Source organism: Anopheles merus, chromosome 3R (assembly GCF_017562075.2).
Source record: "Anopheles merus strain MAF chromosome 3R, AmerM5.1, whole genome shotgun sequence".
In the NCBI taxonomy this organism is placed as follows: domain Eukaryota; kingdom Metazoa; phylum Arthropoda; class Insecta; order Diptera; family Culicidae; genus Anopheles; species Anopheles merus.
Genome location: NC_054084.1, coordinates 3,616,493 through 3,635,464, shown reverse-complemented (window position 1 = coordinate 3,635,464; position 18,972 = coordinate 3,616,493). Strand labels below are relative to the sequence as shown.

General features: G+C 47.1%; 1 protein-coding gene across 3 annotated transcripts; it reads left to right on the top strand.

The window, feature by feature from the left end:
- The first annotated feature begins 2,017 nt into the window (after positions 1 to 2,017).
- LOC121595921 (protein drumstick) lies at positions 2,018 to 18,615 on the top strand. Of its 3 annotated transcripts, XM_041920364.1 has the most exons (4): positions 2,018 to 2,983; positions 11,194 to 11,689; positions 13,592 to 13,612; positions 16,094 to 18,615. In XM_041920364.1, the coding sequence occupies exons 2-4, from the start codon at positions 11,469 to 11,471 to the stop codon at positions 16,143 to 16,145; spliced, it is 294 nt and encodes a 97-aa protein (XP_041776298.1). In that variant the 5' UTR covers positions 2,018 to 2,983; positions 11,194 to 11,468; the 3' UTR covers positions 16,146 to 18,615. The 3 variants fall into 3 exon arrangements, with proteins under 3 accessions (XP_041776298.1, XP_041776297.1, XP_041776299.1); XM_041920363.1 differs by lacking the exon at positions 2,018 to 2,983 and having other exon boundaries at positions 11,166 to 11,689; XM_041920365.1 differs by lacking the exon at positions 2,018 to 2,983 and having other exon boundaries at positions 11,166 to 11,689; positions 13,592 to 18,615.
- The last annotated feature ends 357 nt before the right edge of the window (positions 18,616 to 18,972 follow it).

The window sequence follows — 18,972 nt, the reverse complement described above, 5'->3', positions numbered from 1 at the left end:
CACGGCAAGCGTCGCAATGCGTCGCACGGTAGCGACAGTTTATGCTCGGTGGCCGGTCCGCTCGCTAATGTGTACTGCGGCGGGATACGTGTGAGTGAGAGATGCAGAGAAGAATCTTCTCCGTCTGCTCAACACCGGTAAGCATTTACCCCCCGAGCTCGGTACATAAGAACGGACGCGCTTAATGCCGAAACCACGACACATACACACGCGCGCGCGTGCTATGTACCCGTGCTGCGGTGGGGCAAATTCACATTATGTATCGGACCGTTTGCATATGCTGCGGCTGTGCATTCTATTGGGCGAGCCGCGTGTAAAGACAGGCAGCTCGCATTTAACCGTTTTACGTTTGCTGCCGCTCTTTTGCTGGTGGAGCACGGCGAGGAGAGAATTATGTGCCCCAGCAGTCGCGCAGCTTCCTGTTGCGCGATCTTGGTGGACGGTAAATTGTTCCCTGAGGAATGTATGGGCGAAAACGAGATGATGGTATGCACAATTTGGCGTAATTGGATGAAAAGAAATGGGGATTAAACTGACGAAATGTGTTTAAGATTCTCATAAAGATGAAATATTGACTCAATGGAGCAAGAATATTTATATACATGTATAACATTATTTCACAATCCACGAACCCTGTCCGGAATTTCAAACTGGTGGCCACCTTTGCGCTGTGTAAACAATTGTTTCCCTTTTTGTTAATCCCCCCAACAGCGCAAGCGCAAAACGCAGTCGAAAGCCACGCCTACTTTTCTCTCGTTCGCCATTTTTGCCCTCGCTGTTCCGTTTCGGGACCGTTCCGTTGGCCACGGGCTTGCGTTTTGGTAAAACGAATTTAACGCAAGCAATCGAATGGATGGATTAATTGTGTGATCTGCGCGGTAGCGTTAATCTCCCAGATTAAACCGCTCCTACCAGCAGCCCTACGCCGCAGCCACGAACCGTCCTCCGATTGCCTTCCGATGTATCTAAAAACTGCTCGAAAAGAGTCGCTCGCTCCGCAGGGGAGTTGGCTCTCGTTTTACATAAATATTTTATATACACCCTCCTGTTCATCCTCTGCGTCCCGCTATCTCTCAGACACCCCTTTTGAATGATGAGTGGAGCTGGCCGGGAGAATCGGCTCCTGCGTTTTGCGTGTTCAATGCGTGGGTCGGCGACAGGGAAGCGTGGCATGAGCAGGGACGACGGCTGGCAGCATCAATGAAACGGCTACTAGTTTCTAAGGCACTCGTCGAGTGCTTGCTATCTCGTTCTTTCCACCCTCACTCCTCACCCTCCCACAAACCCAGCTCGAGACCATTTATTTCGGTTTCAATCTTCTTCCGTCCTACGCGCGCGCAGCATCGTCGAGTAGCCCCTTTCTCACACCTCACACACCGACCGCCGGCGGCCGGCCTCTTCCAGCCGCTCCTGCCGCTTATCTGCCGTGTGGGCCGTGTGCTCCCTGCCTCTTTTGTCCACCAGGGGATAGGGCCTTCTCTTTCGCACGATGCGTCTTCGTCCCTTGGGCCGATGCTGCCTGCCTGCCTGCCTGCCTGACCGACTCTCTTTCCAGAAGGTACTCTCTCTCTCTCTCTTTCCCTTTCTCAGCTTGAGCTAACCCTGCACACTGGCCATGGGCCGTGTAAATGCCCACAACACGGTGCCGATATACATCAATCGGGATACACACAAAAAGCCAAGGGAGCCCAGCATGGCCTGCTCAGCGGTTGATCTCGAACTTCGCTCTTTTCCCCTGCAGTCGTTAGATTCTCTCTCGCTCGCTCACTCTCTCCCGTTCTCTGTCACGCTTCGGTTCGTTTCGAGGTTGGTTTCTCGCTTCAGCGTGAAGATCAACAAACGCCTGGCCTTTGCGCTTTATGTACCGAAACATCACCGTTCGCTCCGTTTCGCTCGCACGCTCGAAATCAGCCCCCGGTGTTTTGTGCTCCGATGTGTGTGTGTGTGTGTATGTGTACGCTGCTCGCCCGACATCACATCGCAGCCCGCAGTCAAGCGGGGCTACTATTGCTCAGAAAGGTCTTTTGACTTCTGTTACTAGCGCAAGCCGCACACACATTCGCTCGACACCAGGTCCAGCGCTTACTAAGCAGCTATACATATACGTACACACGCACACAGCGATAGGCGAGTCGGGTTTTTGGTAGCAGCAGCAGCACCACCACCACCATCACCATCACCCTTCCTCCCTCGTGCACCGTTCGCAGCCCCTGCCGTCGGCCCACTGAAAAGGCGCGCGCGCGCACCCGCTCTCGCTTTACACATTACGGGGCGAGCCCAGGTCGGGCCGGAGAAGTCAATTCCAGTAACCAATCCCATCCGCTCACGTACGGAAGTTGCAGTAAGCGGCAGCAGCAACGGCAGCACACCAGCAACAAGCACGGCAGCAATATACCAGCAGCGCAGAAGCAGCAGATCCCGGGGACCTATCGATATACCAGCGCCGACACGGGTGCGTTAAACGATCATTCGAACTCGATCGAACGAGAACGCTTCGTCCCGAGCTACGCTGAGCTGAGCCGAGCAGAGCGAGAGAAATTTTGTACCCCTTTTTGGAGTGATTGCATCGAAACGGCGCAAACGCAGATTCAATAATATACACACGCTTGTCGGACAAACGTGTCGGTTAGTTTCAGAGTTGCCGTGCTCGTGTTATTTTTGTGTGATTTTTTCACCCAGGCAGCTGCAAGGTGAAAGTGAAACGGTTCTGGTTTTTCGACCACAGCAAACAGTGGAAAAGATCGTGCAAATTTAGTGACGGATTCTTTTTGCAAGTAAAAGGATGATACTTTCCTCACAGACGTGTGAATAGTTCTGAATAGTGAATAGTGACACAAAAGCGGGTTTTAAAAGCTAGCTTTGAAGAGCAGTGCACTTTAATAAACGACTCCACGAGTGGATTTAAGTGTTGGAAAGCCGCTTGATACTACCAGACGAGCAGTTGTGTGAAGACTATTGCGACGTTAAACCAATCACCGGAAAGGTAAGTAAAAAAAGCATTAAACTAAAGTACTGTTATTGGTTGCATAAATTATATTTCTTTTGTTGAATAATTACGCAACAGAGACCGCTCTAACGCCTTTCAAATGGAAGGATTTTGTGATGGAACTGCAATGTCAAATTGCCGACGGCTTATGTGCATTAAGCATTTTTTTACTCGTTTAGTATGGATGGTTAAACAATTAGAACAATTTTAGCTCAAACTAACAAAACGAGCGATTTGGCGACATCTTCCATCGCTGTTTGCCGTCGATGTTGATCGCATTTGATCGGCAACACCCTCCATTTGCTACCGTTTCGGTGGAAAGTAATAATCTCGCCCGCGGTGAACGCAGGCGCAAGGAACGAATCGCGTCACGGCAAATGGCGCTACCGGTTTTACGCAATGGCTACCGTATTGCAGCGCGCGTGCGAAAGAGATAGCATGCGGGCGGGTCTGCGTGCGTGTGCTACTGTGTGCGCTCGTTCCGCCGATGCCAGGTAGCTGAACGAGCGAGAGAAAACCAGTAGCAGTTGCGCTCGGCTGCTTGGATGCTGCGGTGTAGTTGTCTTCTTAGCCCGCGTACGCTTCCCCTTTGCGTGGAAACGGAGCTTTTACCACTTTCTTAATCATTCCACCGCAACCAACACACACAAGCACGTGCGCGCAGCCACTCACACACACACATACACAAGACGATCGGACGCGCTAATGCTGCCGCGCGCGTAATGCCGGTAGCGCGTGCCCGCCCGCAGCACAGTAGCCAATGAGGGGAAAGAGAGAATACGGCGCAAACCAAACCAAACGGAAGCAAAAGCATGATGGCGATCGTCTCGCGTTTGAATAACGCACTCTCGTGATCGTTAGGTTTCGGTTTGTTTGACTGTAAAAAGAAGCGTGGCTTTATCTCTATAATTTAACACTTTAAACCGTTAACAGCATTCGTTATCGCCACTTTTCTCCTAAACATATAATAAATAGAACCGTCACGTAATGAAGTCATCTATCGGGCGCGAAAGAGGGCAATTACAGCACGCTCTACTCAAAAGTGGAAGCCGTTCGCCGTTCAACAAGCTTTACCATCTACACTCGAGATCACTATCGCGTCATTGGGAGTCATCGTCATCGGCGGCGTCGGCGGCGGCGGCGACGAGCGACAGTTGCCGTAACCCGAAAACCAATGTTTCGCTACATGTTCCCTCAATTAGGCGGACAGTTGTTTGATGGTTGTTTTGCAAAAAGGGGTGGTTTGAGAGCAGACAAAAAGAACAAGAACGCGAGAGTGGTAGAAAAGTAAATCTTGTTCATCGCCAACGCGAGGGTCTGGGCGCGGAGGGGAAATTTTTCGTTTCCTACTTGCGAAAGTACTTTGCGAATCGGTAGTTACCGGTCTCGGCGTTCGTATGATGTAAGAGCTCGTTGTATGTTTATTTGGAACACGGTGACTCCCGGTAAAGCGTAATGGATGGAGTAGAGCCAGTAGTAGTAGTAGTACTAGTGTCTGAGCTCGGCACAGATCAAACGCCACACCGGCCATGGTGGTGGTGACACGACCATGGTTTGCCGACGGCCACCGCCATCGGCCCATTACTTCCGCTTTGATGAACCGATCCCGGTCGTCCGGTCGAACCAGTTTGAGGCGCGTTTTCCCGTTAACGCTGCACTGAGGTTCGAATCTAGCGGATGTCGTAAAATCACCCATCTCGATCGTGTGTGTGTGTGTGTATGTGTGCGCCATTGGCCATCATTCATTTGAGTTCCCTACTTTCGTGCGTCGCGATGCTCCAAAAGTTGAAGCTAATTTATTGGTGGCACCCGTGGTCGTGGGGCCCAAAACTGGCAGCCAAAATTGGCACCGATGACGATGATGACGCTGATGCTGTGACGGTTGAGATTTATAGTGTGCCTCTTTCTGTGATGGGTCTGCGTATGTGTGTGTGCGTGTTTTATTTTTGGCCTGAACTAGAAACGCGTAGCGCGTGGGAAGCCTTTTCTGAGATGGCTGGTCTAGTTGTGACACATTTTCGTTAGATTGAACTGCGTTGCGAAAGTATCTGCTTGAAACTATATGAAGCATACATGCGCAGTTGTCTGAGATTCCTCGCTAAAACCAACGAATGCATCCCACTTAAAAGTTTGAAACGAATAAAGACATTCATACCACACAGATCCTCTGTAAAAGCTCTTGGGCCATCCTTAAGATGAAACCTATTGCAATAATTTGTTGAGTCACCTGATTCATTTATCATGTTCTTTCGGTGCTGATCGATTAGAAGAGAAATTTCTTCACTCTATGTCTTCACCTGTAAATGACCAAGTGTGTTCCAATCTTCACACAGAGATCGAATCGATTGAAGGCCTTGCCTGACATTCCATTTATGGTTCTAGGACTTTCTCATTGCATCCCACACGTTACGAAAAACACGAGCCACAGCTGAGCCCCGGGACGCAAGCCGTTCCCCTTTATTTCGAGTGTTGACGTTTTGGGCTCGATGTTCAAGTCCACTCGATCGGACGACCGAAAACTGATCGCACTTCAAGCCGCAGAAGTGATTCCGAAGAAAGGCGGCGTTGATTGTCCTTGCTTGTCGTACACGGCCACACACACCAAACGGCGATGAATGGGGTAGAGGATTGAAACACACAAAAGGAAGCAAATAGAAGGATAAAAGGATGCAGTGTTCGGGATAAAGGAATGCATCTCCCGATGGTAGACGAGAGGAATCTGCAGTATCATCATACCACAAGTGGGTGTGGAGTCATTTTTCATATCCTTTTTCGCTGTGTGAAGAGAGAGAGAGAGAGGAAGGGAAAAAGATTCTTTTGAGCCATTTCTTTGAGCTGACTGCTCCTGAATTGAGCCTTTGAATGATCGTGCGTGCAAACAATTGATCGGTTGCGTATGCGTGCACTTGTGAATGAAGTGGCTCGAGCTATTCAGCGATTCAATAAATCATTCGAATCGATTGTATGTGGAACAAATCGTTGTTCGCTTCATTCATCGCCCTTCGGTGCACAAATTGATGGTGGTTGATGGAATGTTTGGAATGGAAAATCCTCCAAATTCCAATATCTCTTTTCCCAGTGTTTAAGTAAGTATGATAAATCGAGACTCGATGCACTGCGCTCGTCGATGTAAACCCACGGTACACCACCAAGTGCACAACAATTAGACACTTTCGACCTTTGCCAGCCCGTAAATGAGCTAGAGAAAAATGGCCACACACAGGTGGGATTCGCTGCAGTTTCTACCGAGGGGAAGGCAGCAAACAAACCATGGGAGAAAAACCGGCCTCGTTTTCCGCTCATTAATCACCGATGTCCCTTGTAGTCGTCCCAGGGCCCCCGACCCCAGCTCCGTTTGCGTTTGTGTACGCAAAAATCGTTGCACATCGAAAACCAAGACCACCCGATGTGGATCGTTGTCGGACGAGGGCACACACCAAGCCGATTGCTCTCGCCAACTTCCCCGTTTTTCTTTTTCTTTTTGCGCATGCGCATGACAACACCACGTCGCTTACCGCTCAACCGTCGGCGCAAGCGTTACGCTTAAAAATTAACAGCAGATTTTCATGTCCAACGCTGTTTGCAACTCGGCACTTCCCATTTTCGAACACGGTGGTGCCGGTACCTCCACCTTTTGCGAACACTGCTTGGAATGTGCAGAATGTTGCACTCTGGCTGCGGCGGCCTTTCGTAACTGCAGCAGGAGCAGCAGCAGCAGACGCAAGCGTCGGCTGTACGGGGGCCATGGGCCTTACAAGACGAATGCACTTTATTATGATGATGAGGACGCGTACACGGTGGGAAGATGTGTGTACGCTCGTTCATTTGCCACCCCTGTCCGGTGTGGCTTTCCTCCTCCTGCTCGCCGAGAAGCTGAGAGGTCTTAAGTCACAGTTGCAACGCAGCAATATGGATGTGTCGTAGGCGATAGGTTGGGTTTCGCTTGGCTGCTTACACGACACATAGACACGGCGGTGTGAAGTGGGCAATTCCGTAATGCAATGCTCTCTTCCTTGTTATCGCCCTCGTTTGCCACAAGTTAATTTCAAAAGCGCCTAAGGTCGTCGGTTGAATGTTGATCCCTTATGGTTGACTGTGCAAGAAATTGGTTCGTTATTCATGGACACTTCATCCGGTCTGTGTGTGGTATGGTGTGAATTTTGTCAAGCGACTCATTGTTGCATTTGTTCCCAATTTAGTTGTCTCAAAATTTCGAGAATTTCCGAAACCGTACTCACAACAGCTCACTTTTGTGCAATACAATTCATGGCGAGCATTGTCTTTGGGCCATTAGGAAACAATAACTAAACACATTGATGAGCCTTTGTGGAACTATAAATGGCAAACAAACTCATGCAATACCAACAAAAAAAAAAACAGCACACGAAAGGAGCGCCCAGGATGCTGCTTTGTTTGTGTATGTTGACCCAAAAAACCACATGATTGGCAAACTGTATGAGTCCTGCTTGTAGCTGTGTGTCTATGTGATGAAGCAAAAGGCAAAGGCAACTCCTCTCACCAGGAGATCCGTCGCTTTCTGAAGCCTCGAACCCTCGATTGACCCATCGGGCACCGAAAACCGAAACAATGAACCAACCAGACCCTGCGCAATAGTGCCCCGAGACCCACCCCGAGACTGTTCGGGGTGGTCTTTGCAGAGCTATCGAAGAAGCAGACAACATAGACTTTCGGTTTTTACATTGCAAGAGGATTATTATTATTACCACTTGATGTTAAACATCTGCCCAACAGCCGCTACGCGCATGATGACTCATACTGTGGTGGTGGTGGGAAGATAGATGAAATAATGCAATCAAGCCACGGTAACAAGCACCGCCAACGGTGAGGTGAGAAGTTGACCGTCAGGGTAAATACGGATTCCGCAGCCAATTCATGCAAACCGAAACGAACACAAATGCTACCAATTCCCGTATGATGGGGACTCGCGGGTAGAGACTTTAATGGTTTGGGATGCCGAGTGCGCGACAAGCTAATGGGTTGGCTATTAAGCCGCGACCGTTGGCAAATTACTTCCCCTCGCGGTTTCGGTTTTCCCGCTTGCCCTCCTGAGGTCAGTGGTGTGTACCTCCGGAACACACGCATGGTTAGGACGCAAACAACCACGGCACTGAATCACCGCACTGATTGAACTACGCGCCGCCGTGTCCGAGACCTTTCGGAAGGGTGCGCATGTTTAGTACGGTTTGAAAAATGACACAGGTTGGAGCAGCAGCCACAGGGTTCGGGTGGTACAAAAAGCAGCCTTCCGCAGCTTGCGCCACCCTTACGTCATGGAAGGTCAGCGACAGTGCCTGTTGGTCGTCGTCGTCGTCGCCTTCTTTGACGCTTGACGGTGTTTCTTTGTCTGTCCCGTCGGTTACTATGAATCACGACTGTGCGCGTGTTAAGTAAGCGTCAGCAGTGTACGTCAGCGGTTGCGTTGCGTTTTGTGACAAATGTCTAAACGTTTGGATCGGGTTTTGTTTGGTCGATTATGAAGAATTTAACACAAAAGGTGATTTGAAGCAATTTGAGCGCGTGTGCGGTTAGGCTCAGAAGAAGATCGAATGTCATTCTGTAGGTTACGAAGGAATGAATTTGAAGCTAAAGTTACCACCGTTTGTGGGTTTTTTCACATTCACGTTGAAAGATCATTCAGTGTGTTGCGAGTCATTCAACACCTGTTCCCTGGCACATCCTGTCTGATTAGTGGAATCAAATTTGTTTCATTCTTTCACATAACCCTCCCCAAACTGAGCGTGGATAATCTTTTTCGTTCGAAAAATCAGTCATCCCGAAACCCCAAGCGGTAGCTCCCGTATTAACACACCGCTTAGCACGCCGCTTGGCATTTAGGCAGGGTTCACCATTAGTGCGCCAGCTACTACCACCGATCCGGCTGAGCATCATCCCCTGGGCGCAAATCTGACATAAATTATAAGCAACTTAATTTCCCACCCACGGCTTCGGGGCAATAAATTTCAATTATATTGCATCAGCCCTCGACCCCGACCGATTGCCGTTTGATCGTTAAGCTCTGGCAGGGCAGCATCGACGGCTGTGGCGTTTCCGGGCTACCGATTTGTGTGTGTGTGTGTTTTTTCGGGGCGCAATTGGAGTATCACGCGCCTCCATTCCGGTAGCTAACAAGGCACCAACATCTTGACAAGGGAAGTGCAGCGGCAGTAGCAGCAGCAGCAGTCCCTGCGCTGCATGCTGCATGGCAGTGGGGTTTCCAGCCTTCCAGTGGGTTGGAGTATTTTTTGTTTGGTTGTGTGCTTGGTTGCTGCTGTGGAACTTTTGACAAGCGTCCCACTGCGAGGGAAGGCTTATTTATCTGTTTCGCGATGAATCAATTAGTGGTGCGAAAGCTCACAGCAGCAAGCGATCGTATCGCTGAAGGAATGCGATAAAACGATATCGAGCTCGGATGTGCGCAAAAAAACAAAAAACTTGATTCATCCAAAAACTACTTTGGTAGCCATTTCGGATAATGCAAAGCTTGCGATACGCTTTTAGTGACCCTTCGTTTGCAAGAGTGACACCCACTTAAGAGACCTGAGTGAGGAGGTGTACATATATCCTTCACGATCTCCGATCACATCATTCAAAGCCCACGATGAGATGACCGGTAGTTACCGTGGCGGCACAGGGCGTAGGAAAACCGGTGGCTAGACGCAAACGAGTTTCCGGCTTTTGGAACAGGCCATCAACACTCGCGATGCGCGATTATGCGTGGCGGGCCGCGCGCACGTAGATCCGATGTTTACGATCACTAATTTGATGCTGCCGTAGCCAAACGTGGCGTTGGTGCGTTGGCCGCAATCGTTGCCGCTGGCACCGACGGACGGTAACGAGCAATGGTAGCAAACGATCGTGGATGGATCATAAACGGCGCCAATATCGATTAAAAAAAGCGAATGACGCTGACGATGGGACGATGTCCCATTACCAGTCCCCGGCGCCTCGACAATCTCGTCTCGCACGAAAGCAAAGAGCGCTGACAGAAGCTTCCGACAGCGCAATTGCCACGATGCTGCATGCTGGAGGTGGTTTCGCTAAATGGGCGCTTATCAGTGTCGGAGATCAGTGGGCAAGGGCAAATTCGAGAAGCCAGCAGTAAAGGTAGCTTAAATCGTTTTTTTATTCGATTTATCTATCTCCTAAGCCCGAACAAAAAATCGAACCCAACTAGCAGCAGAAAGGGGCTAGGCGAATGGGAAGCAACAAAACTGCATAAGTGTCCATTTGAGTGTCCGTTTCAGTGTCCGCTGTGAGGTAGCATTTATCACAGTGTTCCTCTGCGCCTTCCTTAGACGAGAGTGTTTTATTGCTCCAAAAGCTCCAGTGTGAAGGTTACGCGGACATGCAGACGTGGGGGCTTGGGAATGATGAGCTGCTGCTGCTGCTGCTGCTGCTGTTGCTGGAGGTCATCCCGTGTGACAGTGACACCGCTCGAACCAATGTCGCGGAGAGAAGAAGTTTATATCGTCCATTAAATGTGGTAGCGCGTCACGATTGCGACCGGTGTCTGTTCAGGCAGGAAGTGTAGTTTGCATGAATCGTATGGGAGTGAAACGCTCTAGATCGCACAGTTGGTAGAGTAAATAGAACGCAAAAAAGTAATCCTCAACCTGATTGGTCATAAATTTTAAAAGGCTTTGAAATTAGTACGCTTTGCCCTCGAAAGAGTAAACAATCCGAGCCAATACGTAGGAGACTAGATGCATTGTAGTGATGCTCGCTTCAAGAAAGGGAGGCTGCCGGATGAAAAATGAGGTTGCTGACGGGGCAGCAGTTCATATTTCATCCATCCAGTTGATTGTAGGCGTTCGCAATCTATTGCAGCCACCTTGTGTAAACTGTGTGTACACTGCGTGCTCCCCTTTATGCCGCTACAGTGGTCGTTAGTGCTGATGATCGTTTGCACAGGCACCACCGGCAGCACCAAACCGACCTAGCGCAATCGAATATCACACAAATATTTACGCAACCGCTACGCCACACATACACACACACACATTTGCGGTGGAGGTGGAATTTTGCAGCAATTTAGATAAAACCTCGTACCAATTGGTAAGGGGGCGCTTGGCCTTTGGCGCGTAAAACGCCATCAACTAATTTTACGCTCACCAGTAGTTTATCTTATTTTAACGCTTTATTTCTTTCCTAGCCCCCCCCCCCCCCCCACCACCCATTTACTGCAGGCATTAATCATCGTGTTCCGGCGGAACACATTGTGGCCCCGATTGAGTGAGATTTGGTACGGCGCTTACACCCGTCCCGGCACGTAGGCGATAGGAGTCGACGATCCCACCACCCAGCAAAGGGGGCAAGACAGCGAGAGACAGACAGACAGACAGCGCGCATCAGCGGCAGAGCGTCGATCTTCACCGAGCGGCCGACGGAACCACCGGAGCACCGAGCACCGGTAAAGCATTAACACCTTACATTAGACGCGCCAGCAACATACACCACCACCATGTTTGCGGTAATGCGTATTGACAACGACGACCGTAGGGCCGACTTCCGTCGCAAGATGCGACCAAAGTGCGAATTCGTCTGCAAGTACTGCCAGCGGCGCTTCACCAAACCGTACAACCTGATGATCCACGAGCGCACGCACAAAAGCCCGGAGGTGACGTTCTCCTGCGAGGTTTGCGGCAAATACTTCAAGCGGCAGGACAATCTACGCTCGCACAGGTAAGTGTCCCGGGGGGCGAAACGAGATATTGGGCAATCTATTCCACAATCCACAAGCTTATCGATACGGAATCGGAACGGATCTTCCGGCGGTACGCTTTTTGTCGATCAATGCGCTTTATTACGACAACGCGATTCCACGCGACCCACGACACTGGGGGAACCATGAGCTCGAGGCTTGCGGTCTGAGCCGTAGGGCTGTTAGTGTGTTTCTGTTTGCTTTTCAATTTCTTTGCCGGTTCTTCTCGGGCTTTGCTTGGCTTCTCATGGCCTTTGCCTCGATCGGCTAAACCTCGATCGACCGTTCCGTTTTGTTGCGGCCGTCGTTGTTGTGCGTGTCAATATTGACATTGTTGTACGGATTATTTGGAAAACATACACATCCTCTGGACATGATCGTTTTTGTTGTTGTTGTCGTTATTGTTGTTGCTGCGAAAGCCGCAACTTATCGCCGGGTCGATAGCGCGCGTGTGGCGGAGGGAAAAAGGTACGAACCATTGGTGGTTCGTGCAGAACGCTGCAACAACCGTCTCGTTTGGCGGATTCGTTATCGTTTGCGAGTGTTGTGTTGTGCGGATGGGATTTTTCGTCAACCCCGCATGTAACGACACGAGACGGCCAGCTAGTCTCTTCCGGTCCTTATTCGGGACGAAAAAACGGGGCGGCAAACTTCAAACAACAACCCCACGAAGGGGGAGAGAGGTTATCTACGAGTGGTGTTGCGCTTATCAGTGCCCAAGCTTTATGACCTTACACCATTACGTGTCGGCGTGTCGGCACTTGTCGGTGCGTTTGTTGGAGGTTAATATTTGAGCAAAGTGTGTGTGTGCAGGCCCGCACGCATCACTTGCAGCTACATGAGATGAGGGAAGAAAGTGATGGGCACAACTGGATTGGCCGTGTTTGACGATTAAGCAATCGGACAATCGGGTTTGAATAATCTTGTACGGAGATTGTTCGGCAACGGCTCATTCAAGCCCATGGATGGGACCGATCGTTCATTCAGGTTAGCGTTCATTCATCACCACACTGGGGAGGGAGAGGGAGAGTAAATATAACATGTTTGTGCTGGGGAAGAATCTAGGAACGAACTAGCTGGCTTTAGAAGTTGACTTGCCACCTCGCTGGGCTGGAAGCAGGTCGCCGGGAGAGTTTGTGGCAAACGAAATAGAGTAATAAAACGCACCGTTGATAAGTTACGACCCAACGTATCGTATGTCAGGCGTCGTCCACCTTCAGCCGTGCACAAGGTCCACGGTCCCCATGGCAGACTGATTTACATATGACAATTCTATTTCGCAGTTCCGTTGCCGTAGTGTTCTCTCCCGAGTATGCCAATGTAGCATTCATTTTTGTTTAGCTCATCCAATGCTTTATTTCGCTAAAAAAAACAGCTTTCTCCCTGTGGGGTTTGTTAGTTTAAAAGGTTTTGGTTTAGCATTTAGTCATCTTTCTTATTCTGGGACTTACTTCAACTGGCGAGAGGAATGTGTGACGGTACCGCGTTCCAAGATGACACGGAGATGAATCTTTTCTCACGCTTCTTGATGGCTTGTAACACACTTGATCAAAGCGGCGTGACACACTGCTCCGTTGCTTTTCTATGTTTTGTGTCGTGTCTTTAAAGGCATCGTTTGATGGTGTAACATGATCGGTCACGGCACGCGGTAGATAAAATAATTGTTGTGTCTTCTCTGTTCGTTTTTTTGGATGATGAAAAATCCTTCGGAAAGATCATCAGTCTGAAAGTCTTTTATAATGTTAACCAGAAAGAGACGATCGTTTGATCAGTTTTGCTAAAACGGTACTCCATTGTAGTGCTGATATTTTGTGCATATGAAGTTAATTAATGTTTTCTTTCTTGTTTTTTCTCGTTTCTTTTTATTCCTTTTCTTCACACAGATGCAGTCAATGTATTTGGCGGTAAGCACTATTTGAAAACAACAAACAAACAAACAAAACAACCCACTTCCCTTCGATCTACACTCATTTATTTGCAAAACACACACCTATTACACGACAAATATACACATATATCTATAAAAAAAAACCAACAAACAACAAACCACTCAAAGTAAAACCCCAACCAATCAACCAACATAAAAACTTCTAAACAACAAATGGGTGATGGAGAAACATATAAATATACCGTATATAAATAGAGCAACGAAACAACAAACAAAAAAAAGAGAAAAAAAAAACATATACATACACACAAAGCGTGATGGTGAATAGCAAAGAACCAAACCTTACTAAAGCAAGTAGTGAAAAGCTGGAGCGAAACAAACGACCCGTGTGTGTGTACTGTGTAGTGTGGGTACTTAAGCTGAAGCCGCTTGTCTGCGAGACAAGCGGGACAACACGCCAAAACAGCAAAATGAAAAGCACCCGGGAAAGCACAACACCAGAACCGAGAGCAAACACTAACTACTTACTTTGAATCTCCCAGCATTAGGCGAGTGAAAAGTGAACAGATCAGCTCGAACCAGCCCGTGTGTGATCGAGTGGATCGTGTAGCCTTTCGCCTAGCGGTGTAGAATGCCGATTACAAGAACAGGGCCGGGAAAGGCTAGAGTCAAGCAAAAAGGTGTTAAAATTGAAAAGCGTGGCATATGCGTTGACGAGATAACACGAAGCGTGCAAACATAAAAAGGATCTACAAATCGCACCGGCGGCGACTGTTCGAACGGTGTAAGGAACATCTTAGCAGGATAACAGAAGCGTGTCTGGCCGTGTGTAGCGTGAGCCAAGCACAGCAGCAGACAAGCAAACGTAATAGAAGTAAAAAGATTTTAGCAGTTGTGTCAGAATGAAAGAGAGAGAGAGAGAGAGAGAGACAGAGAGAGAGAGAGAGTGAGCAGAGCAGGCACGCGATCGCGAGTCGTTGTTAACGTAAGCATAACTGTTCTGCGATAATTGTCCGTTTAATGTTTATAAGTAACCGCATCACCTTCGCAAGCCATCAATTTGTTTCGCGCCTTTGTTCGATTGAATTGCTTTCATTGTAATGTCCAAATGGCGAATGTTTTTGATGTGTTTAACTTTATTTTATTTGTACCGCTCTCTCGCAGTTATGTTTGAATTGTTGTTTGTTTAAACTTCAAAATTTACTACAGTACAGTTCCTTACCCGCCATAATGTTTTTTATAGCATTTTTTTTCTCCCTCCCTTTTCTACCCTTTTCTACCAACCCCTTTTTGCCATCCTTTGCGCTAAGCGACGCTTTTCATCAAATGTCGGAACCGGAATTCCATCACTACGCGGACGCAGCGTCTGCAACCGAGCACGATGCAAGTGCAAGAAAACCCGACTCAAACCGATCTGTTTTGGCCCAAAAAGTGACACAAACAAACACCACACACAGAGACACACATACACACACCAAAAAAGGACTCAGGTTCATGTCGATCCACACGGACCGTCGAATTGTTTCGAATGATTACACAGCCAATCGAAACAGTCGCGATCGGGTTCGGTGAGCAATGTTTCGGAAAAAGGCTTTCAAAATTCTCCATCTCGAATGACGATCGAACGACACCGTTTACATTAACAAGCGATCGTGCACACTGCACACCCCGGAAGGAACACTCGTACACTCGGGACGTTTCGGTCTCAAAATTGTTTCTACTATTAGTTTGCTAAGGTTTATGTTTGTGATATAGTTTGGTATCATCGACGTACCCGGGCTGGTGTTCCTTTCGGAGTAGCGGTGTGGGCCACAGTGTGCCGTCATTCTAACCATACACAAATGACGCAATGATTACTCCACAAAACCGTCACCAAACAAACACACACACACACACTCACACAAACCTACTGCATATACACAACTATCTCAAAATTTATGAAACAAAAATTCAACAACAACTTAACAAACAAAAATCACCGTAGCTTTCGATGCAAAATTACAAAATTACTGATCTAACACTCAATCACCTCGGGGCACTCACTAGCTCACTAGTAGCCATTTATCATTTTCCGCACACTACTTAGTCGCACAACAGCCTGCTCTGATCCTTCCTTTCCTTCCTTAACTCTTTGCAAATGGACCCTTGCCAGCGTGTTGGTTTATTCCTTCCGTTTCCCACTTTCCGCTTCAATGTTGCACCAAAATTATGTAGTTTACCCGCTAATACAATAATGTGTATTGCTCGGCTGTATTGGTTCTGTTTGGCTTTTCGGTTTTGTTTCTCTTTCGATTGTGAGAGTGTTTCTTCTGGTACTTAGTTTGTTTTCTGTTCTATTATTTGATTAGATTGACAAAAAATGTTCTCAACAAAACACAAAAAAAAAAAATCTCCACCAAACAAAAACCTCAACCAGCAAACAAATCACCATTATCTGTTTTTCGTATTTTTTTTCTTTTTCTTTCTCTTTTTTCCCTCCAACCACACCCACGGACAGATCCATCCATATGGATAGGACAATGAACGGTAACAACAATCGAGCATACTGAGCTCTAGTTTCGGCGGATTGCTTTACCTTTGCTTGTCTTGTTTTTTACTTTTTTTTCTGCTAAATCTTTTCAACACATAAAAAGATGCATTAAGATTTCGTATCCTACCCCCTACCCATGAATTCATGATTTCAGCAACAAAACAAAACACAAAAACACGCTCACAAGATAAAGAGCTACGCGTAATACATTATTTTTATATTATATTATATTATTATTATATTATTATTATTATTGTCAAGCAAGCATCAACATTATTCGTGAGCGGAAAATGCGTTAAAGTGAGGCATACGCAAGAGGAAGAGAGGAGAAAGAAAGAAAGAGTGATTCCGAGGTCCGGCAAGCACAGTGTGGACACAGTGGAAGACGATGTACTCACAAAAAGCAGTAGTAGGTGCGGTTGGAATAAGTTATTTAAAAGAGCATCGAGTTGCGGCCTTTTATGTGTATGTACAATATTCCTTCTAAATAAGATTCTAACGCTTAACGAGTAGTGAGGAGTATTAAACGTATCGTATTTTTGTTTTCATCGACGCTCTCGAAGCGCCAATGTCCGAAGAATGTGAACGAACCGGAGTCGTTTCCATCTGTACATATCTTACCCAATGTGACACACAGAATCAAAATTATACTGACTTATACTTGTGTTTGATAGAAGACAGAACAGAAAGCTCGCAAAAATGGGCCTATAATAAGCACAAAATCAAAATCATACTACTTTAAGAGTTTGCACGCGCGTCTGGAGCAGCACAATTTTTGATTGACCCACTATTTAAGTTTTACTACTAATTTATGCTTGAACAAAAAACACAGCAAACAGTGATCGGTGATCGTGAGTGATCGTGAGACAGCTTTCAAAAAGGCAAGGAAGAGAAACATGATTTTACGAATCAAAACAACGATTTACGCGTACAATTGAAGAGCACCGATCAGGACTTTTATGTTGTATTAATATACTACACTATCCCAGTTATGATTGTTGATTTGTAAGCGATAGAGTAGGAAGGTTAACGTAGCAATAGGCATAACACCGAACTCCACGACCCGATGCCTTTTCCTCACACTTTGCCAATGCCATGATTTATCTACCGTTTTACACGCGCTGCTAAAACTTGTGCACGGATAATGTTTGGCCTATTCCCGCATACACTCAACACACGCAAACACGCATACCCGTCCAATTCCATCCACGCAAAAGAGTGGTCATTTGCACTAACGGCATCCAATAAAGTTGCTGAGCATGTTTCTTCCACCGCTGCCCGGAACATGCCATTTCGTACTTGTGCACGGTGTGTCTTTGGTTGTGGTAAGCATGGCCCGATGAGCCCACGATCGTCCGCTGATTGATGTGAGAGAATCATCGGCGCAACTTATCTCCACCATCCATGATCACCGATAAAAAGGTAAAATTAAATTTGCATCACAATACCCTGCCGGCATTAGCGACTCGTTAGCGCGGCGAAGAAAGGACCCTGTCATCAGGTTTTATTAACTGCGATCGTCGGTGCTTCGTCGTCATGAAGATCGCCGGAACTGTCGCCCGGAATAGAGGGAACGATAGAAAAGTGTGTGTGTGTGTGTGTGTGGGCGTGTGTGTGCATGTGGAGAAGAGAGAAGGAGAGGGAAAGAGAAAAAGAAATCCGCAAATGGTAAATCATCATTCATAACTCCGTGTGACTTAACTTTTCTCATATTTCGATGTAGTTTTGGAGGTTGTGCTTTGTCCGTGCTGTGTAAACCACTTACATTAACAACCGTGGCCGTGGGATACACGGACCCATGCAGTTGTTCATTTCACAGGGTTAGGTATTAGTGCTCCTTCTACGTCAAACGCTTCCTTCCGTTTCCAGATTCGCATCGACGGTGATGTCGTTGAGCTGCGGAGAGTGACAGCTTTTCTTTTAATTATTTTCCCTAGACTAATACGTTAAAACCGCGCTTAGAATAGATTCTAGTCTGCTGTAATTATGTTAGTAGCAATGTCAGCACAGCATACGAGCAAACGAGCAATCAGCTTATTGATCAATAAACTGGCGATACAAACGAGAAAACCCTCCCTTTTACCTGCCCTCCGTTTATTCAGGCTACCACAGCACAGCGCTGTATTCTTGTAGTGGACTGCTCCCAAAAAGGTGCCAAACTTGGGTACTGTGCGTACTGCTGTCTCATCAATATACGCCCAAGAAACGATTTCAGTAATGCTTACTTCATCTGTATGACATCAGAGTATAACAATCTGCTAAACAAAAACGGAAATGTATGTCTTAACTGAAAGCAGAACCGAACAATCACTCCAATCCATCGGCAATAGGTCTGTGCGTGCAAATTTGTGTGAAAAAAAAAGGCAACTCATGCGTGTGTGTATGCCGTAGCAGAAGGAGTGTATCAATCGTACATTTAATGCATTGCAAACAATTTTGAATATTATTAGCAACAGTAAAGAGCTGGCACAATATGCCATGAAAATTGAAATAGAAAAGCTTGTTTTTTTCATTTATTCCTTTCTGATTTGTTTTATGATGACATACGTATTGGTATATAAAAGGTAAGTACAATGACATTCGATCGAATATTGAAATTTCTTTCTACTCGATCTTTCTGCTGTTTTCCTTCTCTGGGGAATTGGACAGAAATGTTTTGCTAAAAAAAACCTTGCCAAGCGATATCAAAAACAAAAAAAGGAACAAAATTCTCAAACCCCAAATAAACGCAATTCAGCGCACATGTAGCCCTCGCTTGCACAGACGATGAAAAGCAATTTACAAACGAAAATCGCGTCACAGCGGGAGCTCTTTGCGCCAATCTCAATAATCATAACATAAATATT

What these genes read in the sequence shown, in the direction of transcription:
- LOC121595921 (XM_041920364.1), top strand. Translation starts at nt 11,469, where the DNA reads ATGTTTGCGGTAATGCGTATTGACAACGACGACCGTAGGGCCGACTTC. An exon ending in GACAATCTACGCTCGCACAG is followed by an intron (nt 11,690 to 13,591) that starts GTAAGTGTCCCG and finishes TTCTTCACACAG; the next exon opens with ATGCAGTCAATGTATTTGGC. An exon ending in TGCAGTCAATGTATTTGGCG is followed by an intron (nt 13,613 to 16,093) that starts GTAAGCACTATT and finishes ACCCACGGACAG; the next exon opens with ATCCATCCATATGGATAGGA.